This window comes from Gymnoscopelus microlampas, assembly GCF_963454915.1.
Source record: "Gymnoscopelus microlampas genome assembly, chromosome: 14".
Lineage (NCBI taxonomy): Eukaryota > Metazoa > Chordata > Actinopteri > Myctophiformes > Myctophidae > Gymnoscopelus > Gymnoscopelus microlampas.
Genome location: NC_139951.1, coordinates 21,049,655 through 21,071,161, shown reverse-complemented (window position 1 = coordinate 21,071,161; position 21,507 = coordinate 21,049,655). Strand labels below are relative to the sequence as shown.

Below are 21,507 nucleotides of genomic sequence, written 5' to 3'. Positions count from 1 at the left end.
GGCGGTGGTAACCTGAAATGTAGTAAACAGCAGATAAAGTGATCAGAAGTTTGCTGTTTGAATGCCAAGAAAAATAAGCAAGCAATGCTCTAACTTTTTTCAAGGTGCCCTTAGGCGTTGAGTTACTCAATAGCCAACAGTACAAAGATTGTGACAGCACGAGGTAAGAATCTAAGTAACCCTCCCATTCTGTACCTAACTGCAACAGGCCATTTCTGTAAATACAGTGTAAATACAGTGTTGTTAGTATTCCTATTCTGTGTGTTAAATGAGAGTTGCTGCCTGAAAAAAGCCTTTTCTTCATTTAATTCAGCATTTTGGTTGCTTGACACCCTCAATTTATTTTATTTCACACTGCACTTTATATTGCATATGTCATGCCTTGTTGTCATCGTTATTGTTTTTGTTTTTTTTATGCAAAGCGCTTTGTTCTCGATACAAATATAATAATTATGTTTATTTGTATTTATTAACAGAAACTCTGACAACCATAATCTCTGGCACACCTAGTAGGCCCCCTGGCACTGTTAAATCAGATATACTGTAAGATATATCCAGCTCTCCTTGAATGTCCTGCTTTGCACAAAGTTATTTGCAGGCTCACGTCTTTATGCTTTATTGTACAACAGTTTAGCTCCACGAAACACTGTCGAGCGAGTGGCACAGTCGTACGAAAAAAGATTAAGAAAGTGAATTAATTGCACGGAATAAACGCCCCCAGAGTGCAAGGACCTTTAAGCTTAAGCCTGAGCATTCTCTCCTTCCTTGAAACACACACACAGCCAGTCAGTTTAGTAATCAAGCTGCAGTATAGAAACGTGTCAGTCACTCATTCAGTTAGTCAACAGCAAGACAATGTCCGATGCAAAGGACAGGAACAAAATATCTTCAATGTTTTTTCAATTAATTTACCCACTTTTCTCCATTTGACCCCAGATGTAATGGGAAGCCATAACATACATTATTCATTGGATAATTTGTCAAACTGCGTTGCCAGCGAAACAGACTGTACATTTGTACTCAGGTTGTAGTTTACAATTATTATTTCAATCAATAAATCAGTCAGTAAACTACAGTAAAATGGCAAGTGGTAAACAGGGAATTTAATTATAGTGCTTTTCTCCAAAGCGCAATGTTAAAATATTGAGTGAAAAGCTAGCCATATTTACAGTATGTCTCCAATTGAATTCACATTGGTCAATTAGAGAAAATGGAGAAAATGGGGAGACAAGTAACATACCCGGTCTTAGATTTTCAAACCTGGAGAGAAACTCTCCAAGATTTTTAAGAGGGTGTAACATTATCTGAAAGTTTGTCTTCCAGTTATGCCGGTTCTGTTAGTCAGCCGGCTGACAGGGTTGTCTTCAACCAGCCAAGCGTTCAGCTGTTCAGTCAGCCAAGCAATCAGTTGGTCAGTCAGTTAGCCAACCCAACAGTCAGTAAGCGCTCGACTCAGTCATTCAGTCAATGAGGTTTGGAGCAGCAACACGTAAGACTGCAACAGTTTCTTTACCATGTTAGACATCATCGGGTAACTCTGGTGTTTCAGCAGGTTGCTGTAACTGCATTTTGTACAAGGTACTGCCGGGTCCTACACGCTCTCTTAACCCCTTTTTGTATAGGTGCATATTTTCAAAAATAAAATAGAAATTTCAAGATTTTTTTTTTTTTTTTAAGATTTGTTTTTGGTATTTTTTTATTGTTTTTATTGGAGAGGGACAGGGAAAGTAGTCTGACAGGAAGAATGGGGAGAGAGATGGGGGGAAGACATGCAGGAAAGGCCGACGGGAACGGGACGCGAACCCGCGGCACACTGCTATTAAGGATTTGCAACCAGGGTGCCTAGACCGCGACGCCACGGTCTAGGCCAGAAATTTCAAGATTTTAAAACATATCTAATCTAGAAGCTCACAACATGTCGCGATGTGAGTGACATGTTGTTGTAAGCTTGTAGATTGGCTAGATAATACTACCTATGCATGATGTAAATACTTCAATATAATGAATTGACATAAGCTGATTTTCTCTCAGTAATCAGGGTACTGGTGTGCATGTACATAAATGCAATAGTGACAGTACAGTATATAAGCTACACTCCTAGCATCTAGAGCATGGTTCCCAAACTTTTTAGCTCGAGACCTGAAAGAGAAATGTAATGTCTTCACGGAATCCAAACTAGTGAAAATAGCCCATCTACAAGCTTGAAGATCTGCTATTAGCACTACTTCTTAAAAGTATTTTCCCCCTCTAATTAATGGAGTTTTTAAAAATAATATTTATGAAATCTTAAAAAAAAACGTTTTTATATAAGATATATAAGAAACAAAAAATAAATGGGTGTTTACTCACGACCAATACAAATTGGTCCGCAACCCACATATGGGTCCCGACCCACTGTTTGGGAAACAGTGATCTAGAAGCTCTGTCTGAGACAAGAGGAGACAGGTGTCCAGAATGCATGCAATGCATTCCACTGTTAAAGAGCACTATGCAAATCCGGCATAGGTTCAGGTCAGCGTTAAATCAGCACAAAATTAATTAACCCTGCACACAATCAGCATCTGTTTCAACAGACTAAAATACACATTTCACTCCCGACAGGGATCTCCATCAGGCATGACTCAGGAAGACCTGACAAGCTAATCGACATCAGTCTCAGCTTTTTCCAAATTGCATGCGGATTGTAGCAATTTCCTTCATTCCGCTAAAGCCTACAAACATAACTCACTTTAACACATATAAGCAGCTGAAAGGCAACACGAAGCACACAGTAATACACATATTCCCTGTGACTGTGTGCACCACTTTGGAGTCAGACCTCGTCAAACTGTCCTGACAACTTTTAGCATGTGACTTGAGCAGGGGCGTGCTGGGACCAAAATTCAGCTCTGGGATTTTTTGAACCGGCCCACCGTTTTGTCAACGGGGGGGGGGGGGGGGGGGGGGGGGGGGCGTTTAACCCAGCCAAAACTTCCCAAACAGTAACGTAACTAATAATTGGGCCGCGCGACCCGGAAATTACCGTAATAATCCTATAACAGGAGAAAAATAATAATAATAATTAAAATAAAATAAAAAAACGTTTTTATTTTTTATTTTTTATTTTTTTGGTGGCCCACCAGCCACCTGGCGGCCCGTAAATGGCGCGGCCGTTCTGGAATTTTCCCGAATTTCCCAGTGGCCAGCACGTCCCTGGACTTGAGGGTTGTAGAGCAGTGGTTCTCAAAGGATCATAATAACCCTAGTAAGAACTATTGGTTGTTCCATCCAAACAGAAAGTTAATTGCATTCACATGCTGTCCTTGGTATACTTACTAACTAAAGACTTACACCTGGGACACCAGGGGAATGCAATTAATGCCCTGGAATAACAGAACAATGAACTAGGTACTAGTTGGTGTTCGTGAGGAGCAGGTTGGGGAACCACTACAGAAGTTGTGCTAAATCACACTTAAGGTTGTGGCCATAACAAAGACTTCACGCGTCACAAATGTACATTTTTCAGCCGAGGGATTTTAATTGAGTAAACCAAGCCTCCTTAAGAGATCTCATTAACCCTTAGGTCACGGTCAGACACGCACGTCGTACTCTACGTATGTGTCTGCTTCCCCGTTCACTTCCATTCTATGGGAGCAAAGGGGTGGGGCTGCCTGTTGTGGTGCGTTGACAGCATTGAAGGAAAGGCAATTCAATGTGTTTTGTGTAAAACATTGAGCAAAAGAAACAGACCGAATTCAGTTTTATATGCTCTGATTTAAAGTAATACTCAGGATATTACAGTGTAGCGCCCTTGTAATGTGGTACCTACCCCACAGATACAGTAAAGCTCCATGAAGCTTTCTGGGTCACTTCAGGCCCATATTGTTATGACAACTAGCGAAGGGACAGTGGGACAGTCTAAGTGAGCAGCGCTATGGACACAACACGGTGTCATTGTAAAAGAGAGGCATTACGAGATAAACAGGATTCCAATACTGGTTCTACAACTACAGTTGCTTATACTGTAGCAGCTTGTAGAAAGGAGATTCCATACAGTAAAATCCTCTGTGTTCATTCTTCCATTTGTAACTCAGAGTGTACACATTTGGTTACGTTTGTATACTCAAACACAGATGTTTTTACTCTGTAGCTAGGCCTCAATTTTGTATCACTGCAATCTTTACCTGCCTATTTGATTCAACTTTAGTGGTCCATTTGATGCTTTTGTTTTGTCCACTGTGAAGGAGAACATAATCAACATATAAGTCATGGCGTGAATTCCAAAACGTCCATCACGTTAAATATATTACATATAATTTCCTGTTGCATTGGCTTTATGGATTACTTCCACTGACACTGCTGCTTTGTTGGACAGGAAAAAACAGGAGAGCTGAAGGACACGAACAAGTCCTAAATAAGTTGAAATAACGTATTCTGTTCCAGAATCTTTTGTGAATGTGTGATATCTCACAGAATCACATTCTTGTGTTTCATATGCTTTGTGTACAGTATACAAACACAAGGCATGCGTATGTCATCGCTGTATTTACTAATATGCCTTGTAAACAGTAATTTATAGATATATTTATTCCGCCCTTAAGATAGACTAAATGGAATATCTTGTTACTCACTGAAGGCCATAAAGAATGTTGTGGATGGACAGGTCTTGGCCTGCCAGCCATTGAGCCACACTCGTCACCTAGAGGCCTCAAAACTGGTTCTTGGTGATGACCCCTCATACTGAATTTCCAATCATTCCAGGAAGTGCATTTGACTAGTGTTCTCGTCATTCTTGGTGTGTAATCAGGGAGTCATTACACTTGCGACAGTGACACCATGGGAATGAGGTTAACGTCCTCGTAAGGTAGAAAACTAGTAGTAATAATATATGGGTGCCATCTGACAGGGTGGCCCAAGTAAACACAGACCATTCTGAAAACATGTTTTAAACCTCAGTGGATCTGGATGCATCTTGGTGAGAAACAGAGACGTGTGTGTTCCAGCGGCCTGTAATTCACTCAAGTAACTCATTGACCAGCTGGTGCCTGCCATGACTCATCCAGGTGCGATTGTACTGAACCTGACATCAGTTACTGATTGATCACTATATAATCCACTCAATTCAAGCAGCTCAACACACAGTGGAGTCACTGATCACCATGTCTCCTGTGAATGTATGCATGTTTAACCATTATGTATCAGTGATAAACTGACAGGGGTGTGTGCTGTTGTGCAACCGCTGTTACACAGAGAAACACTCAATGTTAATGCATCCATCAGTGACTGTGAGTTTAAGTGTACATAACATAGTCACAAATTAAATTCTTACTAAGAGTCTGACAGCGAGTCAGCAACTAATAATAAGTGAGAGAACTAAACAAATTACATAAGAGATCTCATTCTACATCCTAAGGGTCTTAATGCATAAATATCGGGAAAGCATCTGTGTTTTAGATTTCTTTGGCTTTTAAAAAATAGCAGATATACAAGCCCGTAGATTTACTATTTTTTTTAAATCGAGAAAATGTGTGCAAATCTTTGAATATATTTTTTAAAGCGAACATGTGTAACTCAAATCTTTGCTTCTGGGGGTCCCTAGAACAACATATTTTGAGATGGGGGTCAAATGCATATCAGTTAGAGGGTCCTTGACATGTAAAAGTTTAAGAACCACTGATACTATGGCAACATAAGTTTTTTTCCCCCCCAAAAAAACTGTTAGGATTTAGAAGACATTTGTAGAATCGGCCTCAGGTCTGAATGGGTTAATTGTGGAGATCAACGGGGGGGACAAAGTCCCACATCCAGTGAACTGACTCACCTACTTTATCCACGCCAAACTTGTGACCTGCCACCTGGTGAGACAGCGGGACGCAGCCGTTCAGGTGAGACCCTGGAGGAGCAGGAGGAGCAAGAGGAGGAGGCGGCTGGCCGTTCTTCTCGCTGGCCGGCGGGGAGGAGAGCAGGCTGACCCCCAGGCTGACCCCCACCGGGTCAACAGTGGTGGGGGTCAGTTCCAGTCTGCCCAGTGCCAGAGAGGACTCCATCATCACTTGATGCTGAGTTGACGACATTCACAGAAATAAGCTCTTAAGTATACTTAAAAAAGTATACTTTACAAGTCCTCAAAAAAAAAAAAAAAGATAATTGATGTGGATTAATGTACAGATTCACATATTGCTATTACGTCACCAGTGAAGATAGCAGCCCCGCACACTTGATGAATCTGTGGTGTGGTGGTGGTGAGGTCGAGGACCCCTCATAGGACAGGCGGCTCAACCCCGACCGACGACCCCGGCGACAGGACTCGCTCTCTCTGCTGCTGCAACCGAACCCACAACCCGAGCAGGAGGAGGAGGAGGGCGACGACGAGCCTCTGGTGGTGTGTCTAGTGTGATGAAGCACAGTGATGAAGCAGCTATGCTCCCAAAGCAGTGCTGATTCAATGCTTTTCATATCTTGAACAGCAGCATAAATACATTCTAGCCACATCCCACTTCCTCGCTTAGGAGGAGAGACGTAAACACTCCTCGGTATGTTTGAAGCTCGCTCTCTCTCTCTCTGCCTCTCTCTCTGTGGATAAATGGTGGTGTTGATGACAAGAGGGGGGGTTGATGATGATATATCCAGATAATATCCAGTCAGGTTTAATTGCAGAGCCCGCAGGGAGGGGGGGAAAGGACAGCAAACGATTACCCTCCGAAACCACAACAGAGTCTATTTAGTCCAGTTTCGATAGCGATCTCCTGATGATCCTGTGCATGCTATAAACCCTTAACGTCGCCTTTAGACGCTTGTCATCCTCACGTCTGACACACAGCAGCCTCTGGTCCCATCATGGGCTCGTCGTTGGGAAAGCGAAAGTGTCAGTGGTTATCATCGCTCTAAAAATGCATGATCTCGCAGGAGGAGGTCGGTGTGCGTGTGTGTGTTCCTCATAATAGTGATAGATATTCGGGTCAGTGTAGGCGGCGGATCGACGTAACATGACGCATGCTACCACACAGCCACCTATAACTTACGACAGCACTACTGTCGTAAAAACAACACGCGTTTGTGGCAGCTTTTTCGGTGTAACACTTTCCATTACAAGAAATCTAACCTCGCGTCACCAGTCTTTCACAAGAAATCTAGTCAATGGAGCGATGCCTTTCGGAGTGTGTGTGTGTGTGTGTGTGTGTGTGTGTGTGTGTGTGTGTGTGTGTGTGTGTGCGTGTGCGGTGTGTACGTGTGTGTGTGCATGTAGTGTGTGTGTGTGTGTGTGTGTGTGTGTGTGTGTGTGTGTGTGTGTGTGCATGTGTGCAAACTCTGTGGTGTGTGTGTGTGTGTGTGTGTGTGTGTGTGTGTGTGTGTGTTCGCGTGCGTGTATGCGTGTGCGTGTGCAGTGGTGGAAAAACTAAAAATACTCAATTCTTTTTACTTGAGTAAAAGTATCATTACCACCATTCAGAAATACATGTTAATATGTCTAAGTGTAATCATAATAATAATAATAATAATAATAATAATAATAATAATAATGACTTCAGTAAAAGTATAAACGTATTGCCATCAAAATATACTTAGGGTAAGTGATATTTTTTGTTAAAAAGGTTAAAAGTATTCTGATCCAGCTCTCCAGCTCTTTTGAATATAGTACATGTTCAGGTAGGAGAGAGCACTGAAAATGCATTTTCTGTTTTATAAAGAGCTGGAGAGACATGGGAGACTCCTTTTACTGAACAAACACTCTATAGCAATGAGTACTATCACAATATAGAGCTATTTTAACACAGTAAATCACTTGCCCCCAGTTACCAAAAGTAAAAGTACTCATTATGCAGAATCAATGTCCCATTTCGCAATTTTCCAAATATATAAAATACCTGATCTACAAGCTGTTGTGAGCTTTGTAGATCGGCTATTTTCAAATAGACAAAGTATATATAGGGCTAAAGTGGCTAATGTATGTGTTTTTGATAATAATCTAAATCTACAAAAAAAAAGTACGATATTTGCCTGAGATGTAGTGGAATAGAAGTAAAAGTATAGAAAATGATGTGTGTGTGTGTGCAGGTCAGTGACACTTATGGTGGTGGAAGAAGTTCTCAGATTTTTTACTTAAATAACAATTTGAGTTTATCCTACTGTAAAACTGACTTCTTCAATAAAAATTATGTGAAAATAAAATTGAATAACAATTTGAGAAAAGCAAAAAAGAATCCTGCACACGCTGTCTTCACATAGCCTACAGCAAAAATTTCAGGCAAATATAACGTTTCGGTCGCTCGTAACTTTACTTCAAGTCAACTTGTCAATACATGCATACTGCACTGGACCTCCAATCAGGGAACTACTGTATATAGTTATATACAGTATATGTGTCTGTCGACTCACTAGTTAGGCTCATATAGGCGACTTGATGAAGGGCAGAGCGACCAAAACGTTGCATTTGCATTACATTTTTGCAGTTTTTATTGATCGATTGAAGCGACGCTCAGAAATGTAAACAGCACATGACATTAAGGATAAAAGGATAACACAAAAAGGCCCAGGGGACATCTTTCCATTGTTGTCCTATATTCAATTCATCAACATTAACACAATAATACATGTCATCAACAAATACAAACACTATACCGGTATACATTTGTGGTCTCTGAGGAGGAAATTGTAGAAGAATTATACATTATACTAGTATATTGTTATTATGGTTGTTTATATCTAACCTTTATATTTTACCATCACATGTAGTTCAATATGATACATTATGATATTTTGTAGCTTGTAGCAGCCAAGCTGTCTCAGCTAGGCCTGAAAGCTATTGTTTTGGTACAGCCTATCTTGTTATGGTTCAGCTTGTCCTTGAAGCAGCTTGTACAACAATTGTCTGATCCCTGTGCTCATAGGCAGAACTACCTTATCACCGATCTGTACAGACTGTGTGTCTAACGTAGCCACCTAGGATATTGTCTCGACTCCTATTGCCTCATCAATTACTGACTGATCCAGAATTCCACGACAGTCTCCTCCTGGTAGATGTTTATTCAGGCCAATTTTGAAACAAACCAGTGATACACATCCTAATGGATGGTGTCAGGGCATTCCACATTTTGGTGGCAGAGGAGTAGAATGAGACGTTTCCCATGTTTGTTCTAAATTTGGGTGGTACCAGATCATAGTTTATCCCTCTAGTATTGTGGCTGTGGGTGTCACTCACTTTGCAGAAGTAGTTAGACAGGTATGAGGGTATTGAGGGAACTGTCCCTTTGACTATATCTTAAATACCAATCCCATTGATATTTGCTTAACCCTGTCTTCTACCCAAACTAGCAAAGTGTGTTGGAATTGGGTGGGTCGTAGGCTTAAGTCAGAGAAGTAATCAAATCCGTTGGTTTTGGTAGGTCTGAGGCTTAGTTTTTAGTGACATACATTAGAGAACCAAGAGGTGCAAGCATAATCAAAATGGCACTGAAATCATTTGCATTACTAAGAGTATGTTTTGGACTCAAAACGAATGGATTCTGTTTTACCAAGTTGTAATGACAGTTTGTTATCAGGAAGCCCAGTACAGATTTTGCTGAGTTCAGAACTGGGGGCTTCCTCAACTTGCATTTTGTCCTCGCCCGATACCAGGAGTGCTGAGTCATCAGTGAACTAGAACAAATTGCAGTTACAGGCTGCTTTCATGTCGGTAATCTATAGAAGGAACAGTAACGGCCCTAGTATACTTCCTTGGGGAACGCCACAGTTCACTGAGAGGGACAAGGACAGGGTTCCATTGACATCAACCACTTGTTCTCTTCCCTCAATGTAGGATTTCATCCAGTTCACAGATGTATTATCAAAACTATTCACCTTCAGCTTATTCAGTAGAATTGAATGAATGACAGTGTCAAGCGCCTTTTGGAAGTCCAGCATGACCATGCTGCAGTATGCCCGATGGAACAAAGGATAGAAACAGGATGGTAGATGCAGGTTCTATTTTGTTTCCTTTTTTATACAGAGGGATTACTCTCCCCAGCTTGAATTCTTGTGGAACGTGACACTGACTGATGGATACATTTGTAATGTGGGCTACCATGGGAGCAATAGAGTCGGTTGTGTCTCTGCGGAATCTGGTGGGGATGTTGTCATGGCCAGTGGCCTCGGTTGACTGAAGGGCGATGAGCTTTTTTAGCATATCTTCGTTTTTTACCGATATAAAATAGGGCTTAAGTGGTTAATGTATGTTTTGTATTAATCACCTAAAGCTGCGTATGTGTCAAATAATTGTAGTGGAGTAAAAAGTAAAATATGTGCCTTTGAGATACAGTGGAGTAAAAGTTTAATAAAAAAGTGGAAATTCTCAAGTAAAGTAAATGTACCTCAAAATTTTACTTAATTACATTACTTGAGTAAATGTACTTTATGTACGTTGCTTTCCACCACTGGTGACACACTAGTCATGGCTTTATGTCCCCCTATCCCCAAAGGTATGTAGGTCAGGGGAGTGTTATGCAAATGTCTTAACCTACAGCATGGGTGGCGCCCTCTCTTATCTAAATGTAGGCCATGCAAATTATGTTGCATGCATCTGTGTTCGACTTCTCTCTACTCGCTCTGTGAGATAGTTGGACACATAATTAATTAGCATTAATAGGATAGCTTTGAGATATTGAATTTAAAAGTCTTTACATGTTGTGTCCTCATGCCAAGTAGTGTCTGTGACTCAGGAGAAGAACAGTCGAGCGTGCACCTGATTTTCCAGCCTGCTGCATTGTACAGGTTGAACATACCCAAAATAGCTTGTGTACACCTACATTTCTCACTACTGTCATGTCTGAAAATAAATAGTAAATACTAACAGCCTAAAAATAACATTAGTATAGAGTTATAGACTTAAGTACAGTAGGTTTTGGAACGTCCTGCGTCAATCTCCTTGCTTTAAAGGGGAAACGCTTCACAAGAGCTCTCCAGACGTCCAGTAATTGAACGTTCACCAGATTCCTGTGACAGTATGTCCGAAGTGTACCTGGTCACTTATGCTAAGATGCTTGAAATTGCTTTTGCGTTACAGATGAATACTTTTAAAATGTCAGTATTTGCTTCAGCATATTTCCCTTTTGAAAAATGTTATTTACTGTGACAGTACCAGGTATGGATTTATGAACACTTCTTTTTTTTTAAGATAAAGGTTAGGTGAATCTAACAATTTCTATTTTGAAGATCTTCATTGCTGCCTCAAATTACTCCCTTGGACACAGAGTAAAATATTTATCTAGGAATCTCACACATAGAACATCCTCTACCAAAACTATTTCCTTGTCCCCAATTGCAGTGACAATTAGCCCTATCTGTCGGAAAGATCATGGTATCTTAATGGACAAAACAATTACATAACTCAAATACTGGGAAAGGTAAACAAAATAAAGCTTTGTTTACAGAAACATGAAGCTGTTCCAGCTGAGCCTCTCATGTCCTCTCGTAATAGCATGATTACTGTTTACGCAGTAATTATGCTATTAGGGCAATGTCCATCTTACATAATATAGACAGGGTAATTAGGAAGCCAGCTCCATATGATTTCTGACTGTGTTAGGTGTGCAAATAAGTGTGTGTGTGTGTGTGTGTGTGTGTGTGTGCGTGTGCGTGTGTGCGTGTGCGCGTGTGCGCGTGTGCGCGTGTGTGTGAGTGAGTGAGTGTGTGTGTGTGTGTGTGTGTGTGTGTGTGTATATATATATATTATATATACATATATACAGTATTATATATATATATATATATATATATATATATATATATATATATATATATATATATATATATATATATATATATATATATATATATAATCACACACACACACACACACACACACACACACACACACACACACACACACACTGTATTTTAAATACCACAAAAGTACTATGTAGTATGCAACATTTTCAGATCTTTCTGTGTTCATTATAAATCTATGCAAACAAACAAACAAACAAACAAAAAACATAGGATGACCTCTGTTGGGCGAGAAGCAAAACTGCATCCATAGCTTCAAGGAACTACATTTACCATGATCCTTCATTTCGGAGAGTGATCAGCGTTGCCATGTCCGCTTATTATAAGCGAGGTTGGGCTTATTTTTCTGTAAAGTTTCTTGTAAAATATTGGTTATATTGTTTTTTTGGGCTTGTTTCTAAAGTGTACTTGCTTATTTAGACTTGCTTACAATTTTTTTTAATTATTATTGAAACCAGTGGTTCTCAAATATTTTCATGAAAATGTTTGTGCCACAGGGAGCGTTTGTGTTGTTATTATAAATATTCTACATTTAATTGAGAGTTTTTGAAAACAGCAAATCTACAAGCTCACAACGCGTCGCAAAATAGCCGATGCAGATTTGCAGATAAGTCTTATAAGTGCTCATGCGGCCAGGCCGTTGCTTCTTTTGGGTTTGTTTTCATAGACCTAGTTGCTTATTTCTCTCACAAACGTATGGCAACGCCGAGGGTCATCCGTCATCATGTAGAAAGCGGAAACAAAAGAGGTTTATTATAAAAAACACAACACACCCTTGGTGACCGCGATACTCAGGGAAGAAACTACATGTATTTTGACCTCTCAGGCAATAATATCACAGTTCTATATACAATAGAGCGAGTTAAACTGTGTCCAGGCACGATTGAGGTCAGACAACATGGCACTGAAAAGAATTCAGAAGGTAAGTCAGCATTTGACACAGAATGTAATATATATAGAACAGTAGTTAAAAACAAGCTTTAGTTGACAAGCTTTCGATATTCTCGTGTTCGTAAGCGTCTTATTTTCGTATTTGGGAACGTTATGTTATTGTATATGAGTCTGTTTGTCGACATATAAGGCCATGTTGAACAGTGGTGGAAAGTAACGAAGTACATTTACTCAAGTACCGTACTTGAGTAAAATTGAGGTATTTGCACTTTACTTGAGTGTTTCCAATACTTTTACTTCTACTCCACTGCGTCTCAGAGGCAAATATTGTACTTTTACTCCACTACAATTATGTGAAAACTTTAGGTACTAGTTATTTGTAGATTTTGATTATAACAAAACATACATTATCCTCTTCAGCCATTTGAAAATAGCATATCTACAAGCTCACAATGCGTCACATCGAGCTTGTAGATCTGCTATTTCCAAAAGATTTTTATACATTTGAAACATTTGAAACCTTGTGAAATGGAACATACTGCATAATGAGTACTTTCTACTTTTGGTACTTTTAAGTACATTTTTATACTAATACTTTTGTACTTTTATTTCAAGTACTACATTGCAGTATTAATACTTTTACTAAAGTAAAACATGTGAATACTTTGTACGCCACAGATGTTGAATATGAATTGATGCAGGCCATGCAACAAACAGGCAATGACAACTTTTAGTTTCGGTTTCCCGTGAGCTATGGCGAAACTTGTTATAATTGACTTGCGTTACATAATTAAGTTACCAATGAAAATGTACTTCTTTGGATGCATGTCTTTAAAACTGCCACTTTACTGCTTTAGTTTGTTTTGTCTGTCTTGTTTAATCGACCCAACCATAGTGTTATGTTGTCATATTGGCACTGACAGCAGTGGACAACAGTAGGAAACAGAAAGTATTCTTGTGTGTGTGTAGGGGCTCCGGGACCCCTAGGGGGTCCTCAGAGTTACTACAGGGGGCCACCAAATCCTTGTGTGACAGGATCATTCTTTTACATTAACCACTTGAACCCTAGCGTCCGTATTCTGAGGAGAACTTGAACCAAACATAGCAGATCTACAAGCTTGTATCAGCTATTTTTGGCAAAGAGGTTTAGTGTATAGAGGGAAAAAGGAGCAGACTAAATACAGAGTGAAACACTGATGATAGTGTTGTCAAACAAGTCCATGAAGCTATCTATGAGATCTATGAAAACGTTTAATCTGCTACCCGATTTTATACAATATGTAGTGGGGGTCCCTGGCCTGGACTCCCTGCTCCATCTCTCTCTGCTAAGGGGGTCCTTGGTCTGGAAAACATTGAAGACTCACTCCTGCCCTACAGTATACATTAGCTCAGAGAGGTCAGAGCATGATGGTCAGCCGCAGTGCAACATCCCTGGAGCATTCCGGGTGCAGCGCCTTGCTCAAAGGCAGAATTGGTTGGCAGCGCACCATGGATATTGCAGTACCAGCCACCCTTTCTGTATGCCAGTTTACAACTGAAGTACACCCTCCTGTCAGTGCCGGGGATTAAACCAGCAACCGTTTTAATTCACTGGTTGGCCAACCTGTCTCAGGCTCATCCTGTTGACTTTGTTGGATTTCAGTTATTACACTCATATCTACTGTAACTGCGAAGGCACTGTTGTTTCCACACTGTCTATTTCACATGATCCCAGAGTGATTTAGGGGAAAAATATATATCTCTATCTCTCCAAGGTGCATTACATTCACCCATTCACACACGCATTCATACACTGACGGCGGTGGAAACCATGCAAGGCACCAACCTGCTCATCGTGGGCAATTAGGGGGGAGCCCGGGATCGAACTGGTTCCAAAGTGGCCGCTCTACCTCCTGAGCCACTGCCGCGAATATATTTCAAACAATATTACTTTAGCAGCCGATTGGATCGTGAGCAAGCATGATGAATTATCATGTCATTTTTAGAATATACCTGTTATACGTGTAGAAAAAAGAATACCACATCATTGTCTAAATTAAGATACTACATAATATATCTGTGTGTTTTTACGTGTACCCAGGAGCTGCATGATCTACAGAGAGATCCTCCAGCCCAGTGCTCCGCTGGTCCAGTGGGGGATGACTGTGAGTTAACACACCGGTTTCCATAGTAGTGGTGTATCTCATACATTCTATTCTATATGCAGGAATAGTTCCATTCCCACTGCTGCTGGGCCGCATTCAATGCTATGAATGTAAATGAACCTGTTGAACCTGTAACTCACCTGACCTTCTTGTTCACCACATGTTGGTCATTGTGTTTGAGATCACTTGTCCATAGCATGCTGTTTAAACATTTACTGTAGAGTTTGCTTTCTTTTAATTTACCTAAACGATACTAAGGCAGGGCAAATTAACAATTAGTCAGTCCAAATAACAATATCCAAACAAGAGCTAGATTTATACCAGAACAGGAACTGATAATATAGATAACTGGGACAGGATCTGGGTTCTGGGAATGAAATTAACCCCTTTCACCAAGTGGTGCTTCTCATCTGCAACACTGCGGAGAAAACCCTGTGGTCCATTGGATTCGTTTACCTTTTAAATAATCCAAATGCAGCCTGAGACTAGAGAAGGGAGTGGTTGTTGTCGGCTGGGAACAGGTGATTGTTTTAGGCTGACCCTCAACACGTGCTAGCAACAAGCTGACTCCTGGGAGAGTGATTGATATTGTGCTGACTAGACAAGTTATTTTCTTAATCGATTATTCTATTGCTTATTTTTTGGATTATTCTGTTAATCTGTGTGCCTAATTTAGACCATAAACCAATGGTAAAATAAGGTAAGAAAATACAAAATGATGTTAAATGCTCATCACAAGTTATCCAATACCCATATGTCACAAACATACATTTTCCTTTTGTAATATGGAACAATTACATTGTAAATAGCATACATTAGAAATAATATTCTATGATTACAATATGTTAATTTGATATGCTTTATGTCAATCAATGAATCTATTATTTGATTAATTGCTTCATTTTAGGTACTAATGTGTCTAAATTACATGATTGTATTCCCTCTCTGTCTCTTTCTGTCCATCTCTCCGTTTGTCTGTTTCTCTCTCTCATTCTCATCTAGTGTTTCACTGGCAGGCGACCATAATGGGTCCAGTAAGTATTATCACATCTAAAGCTATCTGTCTTTTCACAAGGACTTGAGGAGCCCATTAAAATAACTGGCTATTAGGGGCGTCAAGGGATATTAGTTGTTCAGCCTATCACTCCACTTTTTAAATTCCAGTAATCGCCAGCCCATTCCATAAATTTACCATCCAGCTATGTTTAGAGTAGTCTGGGATGTTCCAAATGTGCCATTTGTTTTGCTGGTGGCAGGTGTTATTTGTATGTGATTCCACACAGAATCTGCTTACCACCAACATTTGCATAATGAGTAAAATTTCCACAGTTGGCCAAGAAGTGAAAGTTGAAAGGAGTAAATGTAGTGCCATTTACAGGCTAAGTCAGGGGTCTTCAACAGGGGGTCCGGGACCCCTAGGGGGTCCTCAAAGTTACTACAGGGGGTCCGCCAAATCTTTGTGTGATATGATTTCTTTTGTTTTACCTTAACCACTTAAACCCTAGCATCCTCTTTTGTGAGGAGAACTTTAGCCAAAAATAGCCGATCTACAAGCTCACAACGCCTCGCAGCGTGAGGCGTTGTGAGCTTGTAGATCGGCTATTTTTGGCAAAGAGGCTATAGGTGTAGAGGGGGAAAAAGAGCAGACTAAGTAAAAAAAAAAACTTTAATCTGAAACACAATTTTATACAATATAGAGTAGGGGGTCCCTGCTTCATCTCTCTCTCAGCTAGGGGGTCCTTGGCCTGAAAACGTTGAAGACCCCTGGGCTAAGTAACTAAACTTGTACACAGAAGCCATTGATATTTGATATGAGATGATACGAGATCGGTGCACTCACTTTAAGTCATTATACAAACAAATAATCACCCTTTTCTTTTTGATTGATTGAATACTTTATTAAGTTTGCAAATAGTACAGAGGTACGATTTTACAATGGTTGTTAAAAGGATAACACAAAAAGCCCTAGGGGCTCGTTTCCATTGTTGTCCTGTATATCTCCATAGTATCAATATAGCTCCATAGTCAATATAGCTCAATATAATGGTACCATGTCTGACTACTTGTTTTATGTCTCAGAGTTGGGCTGTAGATTGGATAACAAAAATATTGACCTGCCGATGACGTCGTCAGCAAATTAATCTTGAAACGTGAAGTATTCCTTTGAAAATATGAAGTGTTCTAATGCATTGGTTCTCAAAGTGGGGTCCGAGGACCCCCAGGGGTACTTGAGGGGGTTCCAGGGGGTCCCCAGCTAAATGATGGACAGGAACCAAATGGACCCTTATGGGTCTGTAACTCTGAGAGTGTACAAATGGAACCAAATGGACCCTAACGGGTCCATTTGGTTCCATTTGTACACTCTCAGAGTTAAATTAACAATGATTTTACAATATGAATTGGGCTCCCAGAGACATACATGCCATTAAATGGGGGTCCGTAGCCTAATGCATGTCAAACTGGGGGTCCTTGAAATTAAAATGGTTGAAATCACTGCTAGAGAGCCGTAAAAATCTTCTCTTATGAGGGTCCCTGGCATATCTTTTCAAATGGGGGTCCGCGGTCTAATAAGTGTCTATTTGGGGGTCCTTGGCACGAAAAAGTTTGAGAACCACTGTTCTAATGACTCTGGGTCATGTCTCTGCTCCTGTCAGGGTGACAGTCCTTACCAAGGAGGAGTCTTCTTTCTCACGATCCACTTCCCCACCGACTATCCCTTCAAACCACCAAAGGCAAGAGCTGGGTTCTCTTATTTTACTGGGATTCTATAGTGCAAGTATATCTCAAGCCACATTGCTCTCTATCAACCTGGCATTTGTGAATATTCCACGAGGCCTTTATAATCAAACCAAAACAGATCGATTGAGGGAAATGTTTTAATCTTTCATTGATTTATCTTTTTACAGCTAGCCTTTACAACAAAGATCTATCACCCAAATATAAACAGCAATGGGAGCATCTGTTTGGACATCCTACGGTCACAGTGGTCTCCAGCACTAACAGTATCTAAAGGTAACGCTACATGACACAACCTAAGTCTTATTTAGGCCTTGGCAAACTAGTAGTCAATGTCTTTGTGTATATGTATACTTTAGGAAATGTGAAGTGTGTTAGCTTCTTCTGTTCGTTGTGTATGGCAAGGTAAAATCAAGCATAATTGAAACAGTTAAAATATTCCAAGTGCTATTTCATTATATCTCTTTATTTCAAGGATGTGGTTACAATTGACCTTTACAGTGCAAGTTTATTTATTTCCTGTCAGCTATTGATATGAGCAAACACTGTGACAGGAAATACATATGGGTCCATTTAGAATGTTTATGATCTCAAAAACATTTTGTCAGAAAATTAAATTAAATATATTGAGTGACACATTGTAGTTGATATTGCATGTTTATTATACACTGATGGTAATATTCATCTCTTGTAAAACAGACATGTAGTAGAGAACGGTTTTGATTTAATAAAATAGAATTGGCACTATTTAAGGCATTGCCCCCTAGTTTGAAATATGTCACGCAATCTTTTCATTATTCCTAGTACAGTATTATAGAGTAGTAGTAGTAGTACTGGAGCACACAGATCATTTGGGAATATATCTTTTTGGAAGATAATTGATAAGCAATATCTGACAATTGATTGTCAGATATTGCTGACTGCTGAGAGACCTGTAAAGAACCTGTAAGTTCACTGCTTCCTTTTGTTCATTTCATATAAGGATATTTTATTTAGAGCCAGACCGATATATCGGCCATGATTCGATTTTTTTTGACGATTTTGGATATGGCAATTATGCAGATTTGATTTTTAACCGCATTCCAAACTGCCGTCCCTAATTTGGACATATAGGTGAAAAATATCTAAAGTTTTCAAAAGGAGCATTGTTGTGAGCTTGTAAATCGGCTATTTTTGAAAATGTTATGTTACAAAATCCAATCCAAGTTTAATAAAATTGGTTATAACAATTTGCACCTTTTGACATATTACTCTAAGACTCTAAAATCAGCATCGAACCTGTTTTCTGTTTCAGTTCTACTGTCCATATGCTCATTGCTATGTGACCCCAACCCAGATGACCCCTTAGTTCCTGACATAGCACACACCTACAAGAATGACAAAGACAAGTGAGTATGCAGACAATGGCTTACATGGTTACACCAGTATTATTTGGCATTAGGTATTTGTTATAAATATATGCCAGTAGCAATTCCTCTCACTCTCTTTGTTTGGCTAAATAGATCTTAAGATCACACATTTAACATAAACAAAATGCAACCAAAGCAGACTCTGTCAAATTGTTGAAGGAAACACTAAACAAAAAAAATAGGCCTGGTGCATGATTTTGGGAAAGTTAAATGTCTGTATGTGATGTTATACATTCACTATTGCGACAAAAGTGCAGCGACAACACCAGTAGGTGAAATGGGCAGAAATATATGATGTACCTGGACTCGTTTTTGCGGTGTGGCCATTTGCAATCTATCTGTAGAAAGGTTTTCTATGTCATCATAAGTCATAAAACTTCACAACACGGAAGCCACGAAAGCCTGGTGAAGTAAAAGTGAAAGTGAGATTTAAGTAGGGTGTGAAAGTTGCCGAAAGACCGTAATGAGGCCTTCACAGGAATATCAGATACAGTCAGCTGAATACTATGATCAAATGTATACCCATTGACTGCCTCAGTTTAGCAGTCATTAAGAAAAAACAAAAAGTGTTGTGGCTCATCAAGAATGTCTCAGTTGACATGCACTTACTGTTTTATTGTTTTTCTGCCCCCTCAGATACAACCATCTAGCAAAAGAATGGACCCAAAAGTACGCCATGTAAAAAAACAAAAACAAAATCTTCTTTTTCCTTTTTTTTTTTCAAGTCTCAGCACACTGTAAATTATAGAATGGATATATTGAGAAATATTAGGTAACATCTGTCATCTTGTACTGTCATCAACCATGTCTTATCATTTGTTTTCAAAATGAGGTAGGTGATTTTATTTTTGCACAGATGATAAACATTGTTTATCAGCCTGGAAGGGATGCCTTGACATTTGGATGTTTAGTCTGTTATGTTTTCCCTAGTTTCATTTATCATTTCTGACAAGTTTTTTTGCAGAGAGAAAAATTATGTGATGTAGACTGTAGATGCAAACACGGACAGACACATCAGAATTGAAGAATTGAGGCCAGAAGTTTGATTCTTGTGTTCTGTATGTATTATTGACATTTAAGTTTAGCAAAATTGCTTTGTCAGTTTTCATCTCTGAAGCCAATGAGAGGAGAGAAATAAATTACAACATTTGTCATTCAGCTGCCCTTATACCTTAAATGCACTTTAGAAAAATTGCTGTCTTATAACTGGAATTTCAGAGTCAGATCTTTACGAGAGTGAATGTGTCAACAAAATACTGAATACATCTCTGAACTCTGATCAGTAAGGTGCACTTGATAAGGGCATCAGCTAAATGCCTGAAATGTAAAAGGACAAATACTGAGATTTATTTTTGAACAGTTTGAGGGGTTTCTGACATAGGAAAATATCAGATTGAATTTGGAATGTTGAACATGAACCCTAGCGTCCCTATTCCGGGCATGTCATAATAGTTCTGCAAAAATAGCTGATCTACAAGCTCACAACCTGGTCAACGTGTGTTGGGTTTAATTGTTTAAATCGATCCCTTACATATTATACTTTGTCAATTGATTGTCAGTTGACTTTGTTGATTAGTGAGCAAAATTACTTTTTGTATTGTATAAAGTTGAATGAGTTCTAAACATGAGTATGTACTTTTACAGTTGCCCTATTCTATAACTTTTGAACATATAGCATATTTCCAAGTCAAGGAGAACAAAATACATTTCAATTCTTTATTTATTTGACTCACATCCCAGTAGAAAAATGCTTACATGTTTCAGCACAAAGTCGCTTCTTAAGAGTAAATGCTCTGAAGAAGGTTTTGTGCCAAAACAAAAAGGCAAAATGTGAGTATTTTGTCCTTGACTTGGGCATTTGAGATTTGCCACCTGTTTGATATTTTGGGGGAATATGTTCACTGGATTTTGGGTTTAGCACTCCACTGAGAACCCCATCCTTGAAGCACAACCTCATTTTCCAACTCGACTACCACTCCAATACATTTTTTTTTTCATATTGTATTGTGTATATAGTATTAAAAAAAGAAAAAACCTGGACCTATTTTATTCAAAAGAAAACCTTGAAGCACCATGTTAAGCTGTCAGTAAAAACTCTATGCACTCCACCTCTGCATGGGAACAGCTGTGGTGTTAGATCTTTGGTTGTATTCACACAGGCACAAATTTAATGATTTTTCTGTATCCATGTCTAACGGTTTACATTTGCATTGTGTAAATATGGCATGCCCCCCCCCCCCCCCAACCCCTTTCCCACTGAGAAGATTTGCCCCACAAAATGTTTAAAAGCTGATTTTTATGTTCCAAAGCCTTGTCTTGGAGAGCTGTTTGGTAGCATTTGTACTAAATAAAGAAATGGTACGAGTTTTATCATTATTTGCTGCTTGAGCTCAGTTTTTACCAAACTGCTTTGTTTACTAGGATGAATTAGTTTTCTTCCTATTCATTTTTTTATGTTTCTGTCACATTTAGTTTCAAATAAGAAATCCACGAGTTGGAAAAAGCGGCACAATATAAGATGTGCCACTTTTTCCAACCCGGTGGAGTATTTATTTGAATACTATTTGTTAAGCAACGACAGTCAAACA

The 21,507-nt window shown here is 39.4% G+C and overlaps 2 protein-coding genes across 3 annotated transcripts in view; one reads left to right on the top strand and one right to left on the bottom strand.

The window, feature by feature from the left end:
- ipmkb (inositol polyphosphate multikinase b) overlaps nucleotides 1-6,905 on the bottom strand; it is a 27,808-nt gene extending 20,903 nt beyond the window's left edge. Inside the window, exons 1-2 of one of the 2 annotated variants that reach the window (XM_084077707.1) lie at nucleotides 6,172-6,905; nucleotides 5,801-6,038 (exon numbers count right to left, since the gene is read on the bottom strand). In XM_084077707.1, the coding sequence (XP_083933833.1) occupies nucleotides 5,801-6,038; nucleotides 6,172-6,471 (538 nt within the window). In that variant the 5' untranslated portion in view covers nucleotides 6,472-6,905. Of the gene's footprint in view, nucleotides 1-5,800; nucleotides 6,039-6,166 lie in introns of both variants that reach the window. The other variant, XM_084077708.1, reaches the window with a different exon arrangement.
- Nucleotides 6,906-12,470: 5,565 nt separating this feature from the next.
- ube2d1b (ubiquitin-conjugating enzyme E2D 1b) lies at nucleotides 12,471-21,295 on the top strand. The gene is made up of 7 exons (XM_084077728.1): nucleotides 12,471-12,661; nucleotides 14,711-14,774; nucleotides 15,777-15,808; nucleotides 17,429-17,506; nucleotides 17,681-17,786; nucleotides 18,805-18,898; nucleotides 19,556-21,295. Exons 1-7 carry the CDS (start codon nucleotides 12,638-12,640, stop codon nucleotides 19,599-19,601), a joined length of 444 nt encoding a protein of 147 aa, XP_083933854.1. The 5' UTR covers nucleotides 12,471-12,637; the 3' UTR covers nucleotides 19,602-21,295.
- The last annotated feature ends 212 nt before the right edge of the window (nucleotides 21,296-21,507 follow it).

Coding starts and splice junctions, on each gene's coding strand:
- ube2d1b (XM_084077728.1), top strand. CDS start 12,638: ATGGCACTGAAAAGAATTCAGAAG. Junction 14,775..15,776: donor TGGTCCAGTGGGGGATGACT/GTGAGTTAACAC, acceptor ATTCTCATCTAG/TGTTTCACTGGCAGGCGACC. Junction 17,787..18,804: donor AGCACTAACAGTATCTAAAG/GTAACGCTACAT, acceptor TTTCTGTTTCAG/TTCTACTGTCCATATGCTCA.